This window comes from Clytia hemisphaerica, unplaced genomic scaffold (assembly GCF_902728285.1).
Source record: "Clytia hemisphaerica strain Z4C2 unplaced genomic scaffold, Clytia hemisphaerica genome assembly, whole genome shotgun sequence".
Lineage (NCBI taxonomy): Eukaryota > Metazoa > Cnidaria > Hydrozoa > Leptothecata > Clytiidae > Clytia > Clytia hemisphaerica.
This window is the reverse complement of record NW_027104090.1, coordinates 1,283,023-1,295,787: the sequence shown is the minus strand read 5'-3', so window position 1 is coordinate 1,295,787 and position 12,765 is coordinate 1,283,023. Positions and strand designations below refer to the sequence as shown.

The 12,765-nt window shown below is 34.7% G+C and overlaps 1 protein-coding gene across 1 annotated transcript; it reads right to left on the bottom strand.

The window, feature by feature from the left end:
- Positions 1-3,115: 3,115 nt before the first annotated feature.
- Positions 3,116-8,730, bottom strand: LOC136812784 (innexin inx2-like). The gene is made up of 6 exons (XM_067069308.1): positions 8,444-8,730; positions 8,206-8,274; positions 6,138-6,328; positions 5,304-5,784; positions 4,369-4,597; positions 3,116-3,515 (listed from the first exon to the last, which is right to left on the bottom strand). Exons 1-6 carry the CDS (start codon positions 8,610-8,612, stop codon positions 3,341-3,343), a joined length of 1,314 nt encoding a protein of 437 aa, XP_066925409.1. The 5' UTR covers positions 8,613-8,730; the 3' UTR covers positions 3,116-3,340.
- Positions 8,731-12,765: the final 4,035 nt, after the last annotated feature.

Sequence of the window (12,765 nt, the reverse complement as noted above, 5' to 3'; positions counted from 1 at the left end):
TGCACTCCACATATCCTTTTTCTTGTTTTTGTTATTGTTGTTGATATATACTGTTGTTCTCTCGCCCCAAAAAGTTGCCCCCGAGTGAGACAATTTTGGGGACAAGCTGGAGTTTTTACGAGCTCATGTGATTTGGTTGTGTTAACAACCTGTAATAAAACAATTTTATTACTTTTTCTAAAGAACGCGTCTTTTTTATTACTTCAACTGACCAATTAGTGAAGTATCTTATGAAAACTCCAGCTCATCCCGCAATAGCACACCGTCGCGAATCTAAAAATAGACATTGATTTTTATGTTTGACTGAAATTCAATCCCATAACCCTTTGCCTTTATTACGCTTGCACGCAAATTACACTCAGTTACAAAGAACAAGTAATAACTTTCACGACTTTTGAATTAAGACGAAAAGAATTGTGGGATTGAATTTCGGTCAAATGAGAGAAGTAATAATCAAGACGTTTGCACCCGGGGGGGGGGTACTTAGGCAAATGGAGGGTACGGTATGTGCCGCCCTTAAGGGTACCTTTTTTGGACTTCCAAAGTCCCGCTAAGGGTCGGAAAAATCAGAAAATCAAATTTCAGTCCCACTAAGGGTCGGAAAAATTGGAAAATTTCAATTTTTTACCCCCTGAAAGATCGAAATTTGGTCAAAATTGGTCAAATTAGTCCCTCTAAGGGTCGTAAAATTCACAAAATTTTCCTTGATTTTCTCTTTTTTAGTCCCAGTAAGGGTCCAAAGTTCGAAAGTCGGGCGGCACCCACCCCCGTCAGCTCGCAACCCTAGTACCCCCCCCCCCCCCGGGCGTTTGCATGACGAAGTGCTATTTTGAGACTTTCTTGCAAGTCTGAAAATGTTTTTTCCCATGACCAGCCCCTAAAAAAGTTTTGTTATATCACTACCCCTGAGCTTAGGGGCTAAATATGTTGGCTAAATATAGGAATTTTTTCCCATCCTAAAACTTCACTTTAGAATATTTGAGAAAATTATGAATTTTGATAAAACAATTTTGTATATGTTTTAATGTTTATTTCTAGTTTTCAATTTCACACAGAAATATTATATACATAGCACTTCATTTTATTTTGATTTTTATACATAGCACTTCTATCTACATTAATTTATAAAAAGATTTTACTATGATAAATGGTATTATGAATGATATGAAATATTATTCTCTTACCAAGTTTGTGTAGTAACCAGGATCTGCCAGGAGGTAATACTGATAATAATTGATGCCTCTGATTGGTTAACAATGTTAACAGTTTAGATAATAAGCCTCATAAGTTGTTTTTAAATCTTAGGATTCTTTTCTTTTCTTTTTCAGAAAATCCTTGAAGAATCTAGATATTTTGCCCAAAAATGCTAGAATTTTGACCATTTTTTGCACGAAAAGGGTTGAAAATTTGGGGTAAAATGCACTCTAAGGGTATGACTTTCACAGAATTTTAATGCACTGTAAGGGTGCAATTTTAAAAGCCAATTTTTGGTCCACACATACTGTCAGACCGCAAACCAAGTGCAAACACCCCCCCCCCCGGATTTTTTGTATTGCATTTTGAAATATTTAAAAAATAACATGAATTTTGATATAAATTTTGCAATAAATGTTTTTATTTTATTTCTAAACTGCAATTTTACACAATAATTATATACATAGCACTTCATTTTATTTTGATTTTTATACATAGCACTTCTATCTACATTAATTTATAAAAAGATTTTACTATAATAAATGGTATTATGAATGATGAATTTTGATATAAATTTTGTATACTCTCGGGTCCGCTAATAAATTTTCCACCCATGACATAGTGTCCTCCCCCCCCCCCTTTATAAAGGGGGGGGGGAACCAATTTTCCAATTTTGAATGGGTGAGGGGGGAAAATGAAAATTTGAATAGTAAAGGGGGGGGAAAAAAGAGGGGGAAAAACATCGATAGTTGGCAAATTTGGTGGGGGGAAGTGTGAAATCACTTCAATTTTATCTCAGCAACCAAGCTCAGTCCACATGATATCATGTGATTAGATCATGATTGAAAAATTAACCAATTTTCGTTCTATTTTGTCTAGTACACGTTTTTTTTTATTAGCACACCTAAAATTTGGCTGAGCCTGGATGTGCTTATTTTTTTTAGCAATTTTCAGCCTAAAATGTTCTTAAATGCGTTCTTAATTTTTCAGACTACTCTAAATCGACAATATGATACAAAACAAAGAGCACTTAAATTTGGCAAAATTTGGACAATAATTTGACTCTCGATTTTTGAAGATCCACCCCTAAAGTCGGTTAAAACTGCTTAAAAAGAGGAAAAAATTGTAGTTTCTTGTCATTTTTTTCTAAACTGAGGCTGGGCATGTTCTTAAGATGTTCTTAATTTTTCGACGAATTTCAGCCTATATGTTCTTATAAACTAGGTTCTAATAAAAAAAACGTGTATTCCTTTTGCAGCAAAATTTTACGTTTGTGTCAGATTGAAATTTGAGAAATCTATACGGGGGAAAATGATATTTTCAGAATTTTCTGGGGGGAAAGCAAAAAAGAGGGGGGGAACTAAAAAACTGAAAAGTCATAGTTGGAAAAAAAAGAGGGGGGAGATTTAAAAAAATCAAGAATTTGGTGGGTGGAACAAACCCTGGAGGACACTATGCATGACATTCTAATTTCGACCCCCCCCCCTACGGCTATTAGGTACCCGAGAATAAGTATGAACATCATGGTATGAAATTTTACACAATAATATATACATAGCACTTCTATCTACATTAATTTATAAAAAAGATTTACAACGATAAATGGTATTTATATACGATATAAAATATTTTATTTTTGAATATACACATTTTACAAAAATATATCTGATTTCACATTAATTGGCGAATCTTTATGAAATTTTTTACGAATTCTCAAATGTAATAAGACTTGATACAAAGGTATAAGGTTTTATTGATATATAGATTAAAGTATATTTGGAGGGAATGGTTTCGCTAAAAGCCCAAATTTTATCAATGGTTTTAGTCTGGAATTTTGCCCACATTTTTCAAATCTTCTAAGACTAAAGATTGATCAATGCAAAAATTTTAATTATTTCTTCTTAAATTTTCCATCTTTGATAACTAAAATATTGTTTAATAATGTCAAAGATTCCTCGCTTTTCATTCTTTCGTATTGGCTTCCGGCATCAAACATCATCGACAAATCAGACAAAGCCATTGAATTTTTTGTCTGTACACAGACCCGATATATACAGCTATTTTCAAAATTCATTGCTGTAGAGGTACTACGAAGCGATAAACGTGAGATACACTCTGGTACAGAGTATTGAATTTTATGAACCAATCAGACCTTAGCACCGCCATTTTTTTCACTTTCCGCCTGTTCCTTTTTCAATATTTCCAACACTTCACCATAGAGTGTTTTATCATGATGATCGAGGTAATCAAGATATTCGATTTCTCGATAAGTCAGTTGTTTAATAATTCGTTTGTTTTTTGAGTCATCTTCTTGCATCGCTCTGGAAAGAGTAGAAAATTAAGTATACGTTTTTTATAAGTGCATAAGGCAAAATATCAAGAAGTTGAGGCCATTTTAAGGCTTTGCGGACTATAAAACAGCATAAAAGTGCTTGCAAAATGGTGAAAATAGGAACACTCGTAGGTTTCATAAACTCATAATTTCAAAAAACATCGAGAGGCTTCGAAAATTTTAGTAGGGGGCGTACGGTTTTTCGGTATTGCAGAAATCGACCCGTTCTTCTTCGGAATTTCGGAAATCATGCAAAATTTCTTCCGTATTTCGGAATTCTAAAATTGTTTCGGAATCGGAAATCCATGAATTTTTGCTTCGAAATTTCGGTATTGTAAAGTTTTTATCCCCTTTCTTCGAATAATTCATACATACGAAATTTCGGAAATTTTGGAAAAATTATTCGGTATCTCGGAAATCGCAAACCCCGTACGCTCCCCCCCCATTTTAGATATTCTTACTAAAAGCTACCCCATGGATAATGCAAATCCATCTAATCGACATATAGTGGGGTTGTCTAGCATAATTTAAGGGAAAAAAAAATAAGATCCAGCCTGGGAAAAAAAGAAATGTCCCAAAAAAAGGATGTTCCACCCAGTGGATTTTAGGGGATTTTTTCCTGAGGTATAAGCATCCTATAGAGAAGGTCTGGAGAAAGTTTCAGCTAGATCTTATTTTTTTACTACAAACAGCTCGTATTTTTGTAACACGACCACACTAATAGTATTTTCTTCTCTCTAGGGGTCACTTTTTCGTAAACTTTTATACCCCTTATCCCTCTCCCCAAAAAAAACCCTGCCTAACATAAAACAAGGACTTGGTTTTTACATAAACATCCTTACCTGAGCCCAGTGATTTTCAAGATCAATTTGAAACTGCTCACAGCAAAAGAGACAAAAGCAACGAATATTCCCACCATTATCAACATCCATAACACGACGAAGACATATTGGTAAAGGATATGTTGTGACATTTCACAAATGAATCGCATTTTATCGGTTTCACTTGATTTGACGTCTTTGGCTGTCGTAATGATTTCGCAATATCCAAAAGGTGGTAATAGAACGTTCGCTATGAATTGAAGAGGAAGAAGATGTGTTGATTCTTAGCTTAAACAATTTTCTGGTGTCAACCTCGTCCCTGTGTATCCCGGGCTTTATCTACGTTTATTGACGGACGGGGGTTGATATTCCTATGTTTATAGCTTGGGACTTGAATTCCATTGTTTTTAAGTCAGAAAATACCGAGAGTGGGGATAGGAAAAATAGCGCATTGCTTGTTTGATTATAATCAATAGGCAGTATAATTTTCCCTTGGTAGAAGCATCTTTTGCCCAATTTTTCTAGTGGGAGGGGGTCCCACAATCAACGTCATTTTATTCGAGACAAAGAAAGAAATTCCCAAGAAATCTTATGGCAACAAAACGAATTGGAAGCACTCTAACTATGGTTGGAAGGGTAGAGTTTTAACTCTGATTTAGGACCTTAGGATCTGAGGATATACGTATAAACGGGGGGGGGGGGGGGCTAATTGCCGGGGAGTTGGAAATTGTACTTGCGAAAGCCGTAAATATAGACTAAAATCAGGCTATTTAGAGCAAAATAAGGGCCTTCTCTTTGAATACTAAAAAAATTCCTAAAAATTAATAAACGACCTAATAAGGTCCGGAAGGTTGGAAAATTTTCGAAAAATTAACAAGCGGGGGGGGGGGGGCGTTTATTTGGAACCTAAGAGTAGATTGCACCTGTGTGAAGAAGGTCTTTTAAACATCACTTACTTGGTTTCGGATCTTCTCGTGGTCCTAAATAATCATATTGTTCAAAATGGTTTAATCTTGTCCATTTGTAAACTTCAATTCCATAATCTGCAAAGTTATTCCCAAGAATCCAATCAAGGAAAAACAATGCGACTATATTAACTCCAATGTATAAAAGCTTGACCAAAATAAGTAGTCCATAGTGAATCATATTTTGCTTGAATTGAGCATATTGTTCTTTTCCTGGAACTTTCGCTAACAAGTTTATGTTCTCGTATGTTTGGAATTCGGGTTTGATGAGTGATTTCGGAAATATTCTATTCTTGTTACGGAAGAAATATTTTCGAATGTTTTGAGGTGACATTTTTTTCGAGTCCGTTTTTTGGTCATTCTTCGTAACATCACGTAATTTGACAATATCGTAAGCAGCAACTTTGTGCAGCATATAAGGGAGATAATAAAGCAGCGCCAATGTACACAACAAAAATGGTAGATATTGATACTATGGAGATAAGAAATGATTTGATTTTACTGGTTTAACACTCCTGTCTCTGTGGTCCGGTAAGACTCTTTGAAGAGTTGGAATATCAAATTTAATGAGGATTCTTAAAATTATAATGGCTTTCCCAGTCGAGATCAATATAATTCAGTATATAGTTGTTTCTATGGGAATGAGAACTCAGGGTATTTTTCTCATTAGGGACATTTTCTGGGCAATGAGAACAGCACATCAGCCCAGTAATTTCTATAAGAGGAAATATGGAATATCGAGACTGTCTTTTGTATTGACTTATACAAGATGAACTTATACAATCGTGAGTTCAAAGCTATAAGAAAATTTTGAGCATAAAATACCTGTGTAAAAAATGTCTTTTCCATCTTCTTGCACGCTACGTTTGGTTTTTTACCCATGCGGTTTTTGGTTTTACATAATTCATTTGAGCCATTTGAACCATGAATTATCCCATCGAAATCAATATCTTCGGTGATTCCATAGTACGCGGTGGCAGCTTGGTGAGATGTCAAGTCACGGTGGATAAATAAACCTGAAATTAAAATGAAATCCACGATATCAGAAAGTTTGTTTAAACGTAATATTTTCACCAAAATAATCAAGAAAATTTAAAATTTTATGTCTTGTCATTTTGCGTTCGTCTGTTCGTTCGTTCGTTCGTTTGTTATTAGCTTTCCTCATGATTGGCTCGTTAGTTTTTTCTGATTTTTTGCACAAAGATGCATAACTATAAACCCTCGAATGTGACGGAGCCCGATTTTCAAAAAAAAAAATTTTGGGGCAAATTTGGGCCAAAAATGGCTAAAAAACGGGTTTTTTGGACTTGGTGAAAAATTAGGTCGTTAATTTTTTCTGACTTTTTGCATGAAAGTAGGGTACCATCGTAGGTAAAAGATGGCTTAAGCGAATTTTTGCAAAAAAATTTTATTGGCTCAAAAAACGCATGTTTATTTATAAGAATCACTATTAATAAGCATACATCAATGTTCTTAGTCAAATTACTCAGTTTTTTTATGAGATTTTTGCTCAGGAGGGCTTACTTTTAAAGAATATGTGTTTCGACATGAAATTTTGGTTGCTTGGCGTGTTTTTATAAAATAACTGGCCAAATTCGATATTTTTTTATAAGCACATTATCAATTACTTAGGTATTAGCTTTTCTCGAGATTGGCTCTTTCATTCTTTACGATTTTTTGAACAAAGATGCATAACTATAAACCCTCGAATGTGACGGAGCCCGATTTTCAAAAAAGATTTTGGGCAAATTTGGGCCAAAAAAGGGCTAAAAAATGGGTTTTTTGGACTTTGTGAAAAATTGGATCATGATTTTTTGCAGGAAAGTAAGGTACCATCATAGGTAAAATACGTTTCAAGCAGATTTTTGCAAAAAAATTGTAGTTGGCTCAAAAAACGCATGTTTATCTATAAGAATCCCTATTAATAAGCATACATCAATGTTCTTAGTCAAATTACTCAGTTTTTTTATGAGATTTTTGCTCAGGAGGGCTTACTTTTAAAGAATATGTGTTTCGACATGAAATTTTGGTTGCTTGGAGTGTTTTTATAAAATAACTGGCCAAATTCGATATTTTTTTATAAGCACATTATCAATTACTTAGGTATTAGCTTTTCTCGAGATTGGCTCTTTCATTCTTTACGATTTTTGAACAAGATGCATAACTATAAACCCTCGAATGTGACGGAGCCGCGATTTTCAAAAAATTTGGGCAAATTTGGGCCAAAAAAGGGCTAAAAATGGGTTTTTTGGACTTTGTGAAAAGGATCATGATTTTTTGCAGGAAAGTAAGGTACCATCATAGGTAAAATACGTTTCAAGCAGATTTTTGCAAAAAAATTGTAGTTGGCTCAAAAAACGCATGTTTATCTATAAGAATCCCTATTAATAAGCATACATCAATGTTCTTAGTCAAATTACTCAATTTTTTTTATGAGTTAGATGTTTTTTTTTGCTCACGAGGGCTTACTTTAAGTGTGTTTAATTTTTTATCGAAGCTGGCCATTCGATATTTTATAAGCACTATCAATTACTTTAGGTATTAGCTTTTCTCGAGATTTGCTCGTTTTTTTTTATGGTTTTTGCACAAACGATTGACGGAGCTCGTTCTTGGACAAAAAATTTGAGGTAAATTTCAGCTAAAAAGAGATGTTTTTTTGCTCTCGAAGTCTTGAATATGAAAGAATATTTCAAGAGCATGAAATTTTGGTTTCTAAACATGTTTTTTTATAAGAAACAAACGACTAATTTTAATAGATCGTCACTATTTGTGTTCTGAATGATTGTTTAATGGTCACGCCTATGTAGATATCAATTATATATGTGTTAAATGCATAACCAGGTAGGTCCATAAAAGTATCACTTGTTTATTAATTAATTGACGAAACAAATACCTTGAATCCAACACGAGGTTTCGACAGTGTGTGCGTATTCTTCAAATTCCGTACTGTCTGGTATGTAACCTTGAAAGAAAGAATCCAGTAAGAATATTATTGATAGTTAAAGTTAGATAAGATTTCAACTCCAAAACATACTTTTTACATTTCATATTCGGATATCTTTAACGAGACACCGCTGCAAGTACACTGGGGGACTCTATCACTGGATGATGAAAATTTCGGTCAATCTTACCAGGTACATTGCAATGTATATGATCAGTGGACCAACTGATTCCACCAATCGCTGCACAGATCAACAACAATCGAACCATAAACAAACGATTGTATTGATCAAGTACAGAATCATCTCTCTTCTTTAACTTGATCTTCAGAAGCTCCCAGATTGTTGTGTCCAAACCCATCTTCTTGATAATACAATTGTCTTAATTTGGTGATATTTGTGTTAGGAATATTCAACTTTTAGAAATTTTTCATAAAGTGTTTATTTTTTTTCGCTGCGTTTTTCTTTGAGAAATTTCTGAACATTCATAATTATGGAATTATCTAACGTGATTGCAAAGTTATAGCCAAGCAAGCTGGAACTATATAACAAGAGAGAACCTCTAACTCGAATGTCTCCTTAACTCGAACAAAATTTATGATACCTTTAGTTAACAACGCCTTATAAATCTAACTCTATAGCTTGAAATTTCCCTATATCGAACAAATTTGCATTCCCTGTGCGTGTTCGAGTTATGGAGACTCCACTGTATGTAAAAATAGAAAACGCGTGAAATATTTAAACTCGCCTGACTTCTTGCATTTTTGCAACTGAGAAGATCTTCGATTCATATGACCTTTCAATCCAATGGCCAAATGTAATATGAAACCGATTATTTTTAAAACGAGAAAGATATACTTTTTCTCGACGATAAGCCCCTGTGTTACACTATGGGCACGCAACGCCCTATGGACATTCAATGGACGGCTTTAAAACCTTTGGACGTCCTGGAAACGTACATTAGAGGTCCAAAAGACGTGGTATCGATTTAAAAAATCCCAGAATCAATTTATATTAAATATTTTTGCCTGGTCATCAACCTTTTGTCATGGATTCTGTATAGACTTTCCTACGGAATTCTTGTATTTTGAAAATCAATAATGAGAGGTTTTAGAATTCCCACTATCTCACGTAGGGGCTATTTCTAATCGACAAAATTCAAACATTCTGCGGTCAAACCTGAGTTCACGGAACATCAGTTTTAGCTACATTTCGAGTAATTTTTGACCGAGAATACCGAAAAATATCTTTTATATTTTTGATAGGCGGGATTAACATTTTTATCTACCACAAAATCCATAGTTTAGCGATCTTATCTGATTTTTGATAAAATACCCGTCAGCATTTTTGAATACTAGGAATTTGTCAAACCAGTACTGTTCATTTGAATTTTCCCAGTTTGCAATTATCTCTATTCATTTTATAAAATAATTGCTAACTGATAAATTTATTTATTATGTCATGATTAATTAGGTAATTAACCCTCATTAGATAAGTAAATTAAACCTAGTCTCTATGACAACGGCCTCGTTTGCAAATAAAACGTTGTTTTGATTAACGAGACATTACGTTTGGAGTTTCCCTGAATGAGGGGAGATCCGCGGCTTTATAGAAAAGTGAAGCAAATGACAACAAGCAATTTCACTGGTTTGAGAGATGCGAAATAGCGTTTGCCGCCTACTTTTTTTTATCTCACGCTCCGAAAACAATTAAAATGCTAGATCCTATCCATCGGCACGAAATTTAAAAAATCGAATTTTATGAAACAAAAGTCGATAAGAACTTTTATCTACTGTCCACAACTACGGTTACGGTTGTTTAAAAAACTCTCTAATTAAATCGTTCAGTACTGCTCAGTTAAATTTCCTTCTTTTTAGCCAGGAAACACTATCTAAAATTTCCCTATCTTGCAAAGTGAACAAGGAATTCGAGTGTTTCGCGATTTCCGCAGTGAAGCGATAGACGGGTTTCCTTTCTTTTATGAATGAGTCTTTCAGCTTTCGGTTTTTATTTTCAAAACTTTTGAAGCCTCCGACTTTTCGAGATTTAAGCCTAAAAATGTTCTAAACATGTTCTCATTTTCACCATTTTGTTTGTATTTTTGTCTGTTCTCCTAAGAAATCGGGTGTGTTTTAGAGTCTGCAAATAAGCCTTAAATGTCTATTTACTTGTTCTTAACATTTTGGCCATCGAAGCCTTATGTTCTTATATAGTTTGTTCTTATAAAAAGACGTGTTATTCAAGGCACGCCACAATGTAGATTTGGAAAAAAGCTTTTCCAACAAACCCAAACATGACATATTTTACTTTAGCCAAAGCCAAGCATTTGAAGTTGACGCAAAGTCTTTTGTGTTTTTCCCAGTAGAGGAAGTGAGGATTGGAAATGAGGACAGAATTCAAGGATATACACTGGAAAATATCTCTGTCTCACAACCCTGGTGGAACTCCTTCCCACTTAGTGGGGATGAAAATTTTTACTGAAATTCCAACAGGGAAAAAATCCACTGGGGCTGGTTTTGGAGTGCATTTTTTCCATCGAATTTTAAATAGGGATGAGAACAAAGTCGATTTTCCAATGTGGTTGAAATTAAAAGGGTATTTTTCTGACCGGGAAGAAGTTTAGGACAAATTTCCCAGTAGTGCGAGAATCTCATCGGGTCTGTAGAACAGGGAATATCGAAAATGATCTTTCTAGTCGGTTTGTCACAATGACGTTTTAACGTTTATCTAACGCTATATGAACGTTGTGAACATTAGATGAACGTTGAAAAGCTGGTTTGAAAAATATATTTGAATCTAGTCGAGTTTTTTTTTTGAGAAAACTGTTCAATTCAATAGCTTGTTAATTAGAAAAATTCAAAAAATGAGATAGGGATAGAAAGGTTTTTCCCAGTACTATCAGTCTGTTCCTCTAAAGGATCCTACATTGTAACACGCATGCGTAATTTGTCGTTCTTTTAGACCACATGTAGTTAATTCCTGTGATAAACAAACCCGAATGAATCGCCAGGGGTGGTACAGTCACTTTCGGTCGGGGTTGTGGACAGCAAAATATGTCGTTTTTTATGAAATTTGTCGTTCTTTTTGTCTATTTTTAGTAATGCAGGATTCTTTAGATAAACCCCCTCTAGATTATATGAGTTACACGTTTTTTTATAAGAACAAACTATAAGGCTTCGAATACCAAAATGTTAGAACAAGTTAAGAACATTTTAAGACTTTGGAGACTCACTATTTCTTAGGAAAAAGTACCCACAAAATGGAAAAATAAGAAAATGCATGCTAAGAACATTTTAAAACTCAAAAGTTAAGAATATCTAAAAGCTTAAAAAATTTTGGTTGTTCTTATAAAAATAACATGTATTTCATGTTTTTTTTCTCAAATATAACTAGCTAATGATTGCGCGCTTTTTGACATATGACAACTCGCGATAGGGGATCAGATTTATAAAAGTTGATAAATAATACCCTTTTGATTGAAAAACTCCCTTTTTGTCAATAAGCATAATCCAACTGTGAACAGATAGCGAACATTCGTGATCAGTTTAATAAGTTTGACATTTTAAGATAAAACCATAAAACAAGAAGCCCGAAGCGGTATGAAGACCCACGGTTTTGGTTATTGCTACAAGCTGCCGTTCCTTCTAAAGTGAACTTGAATTGGCAAAGCGCTGCTTCTAAAAAACGGACATACAGTACTACGGACGGAGATCTGAAAGGCCTGACGCAGGCATGATAATAAAAATTTAAATATATCGCTGCGAGAAAAAACTAGCGAATGTGCTAGAAATGTCATCACAAGTAGTAGGAAAGCATATCTCATCGGTCAAATAAAACTGCATCCGATCATGCTGTCACAAAATTACGTGACGGGGCCCGGTTTAGGAAAGTAGTGGAAAATGAACTTGAATTGACAAAGCGCTGCTTCTTCAAATACGGACATACATCCACATTGACAGTGACATAGTAATGAAAGGCCCGATGCAGGGATTAAAAAAAACACTTTAAATCAACCTCGTCCCCGTGTATCCCAGGCTTTATTTACGTTACTGATTGACGCCAGAGAATACCCTGGTGTTGGCTGATGCGAGTTCCCCCTCTCAGAGGGGGAACTTCTCAAAACAATACGTCATAAAAAAATCTGACGTTACAAAGTTACACTGCAATGCAACGGCTTCAAAAGAGAAGAACGAATGAAATCTGACGTTTTGTTTTTGAATTACGTAATCTTACGCGTTCGAAAACCAGCCAATGCCAGGGTATTATCTAGCGCTATCAGTAAGAATCAAAAAGCTAATAATACGCAGGGAACGAGGTTGACTTTAAATATCACTACGAGAAAAAACTAGAAATGTCACCACAAGTAGGAGGAAAGCATGTTTCATTGGTCAAGTAAAACTGCACCGATCATGCTGTCGCAAAATTACGCGACGGGACCCAGTCCAGGAAAATAGAAGTTTCCGTGCTACAGTCCATACCAGTCTGTAAGTGCCTAACTATGGTTAATTCCTTGG

Excerpts from the sequence above, each read along its gene's own strand:
- LOC136812784 (XM_067069308.1), bottom strand. The coding sequence starts at position 8,612 with ATGGGTTTGGACACAACAATCTGGGAGCTTCTGAAGATCAAGTTAAAG. Across the intron at positions 8,275-8,443 it reads TATACATTGCAATGTACCTG|GTTACATACCAGACAGTACG; the intron begins GTAAGATTGACC and ends CTTTCTTTCAAG. Across the intron at positions 6,329-8,205 it reads AACCTCGTGTTGGATTCAAG|GTTTATTTATCCACCGTGAC; the intron begins GTATTTGTTTCG and ends TTTTAATTTCAG.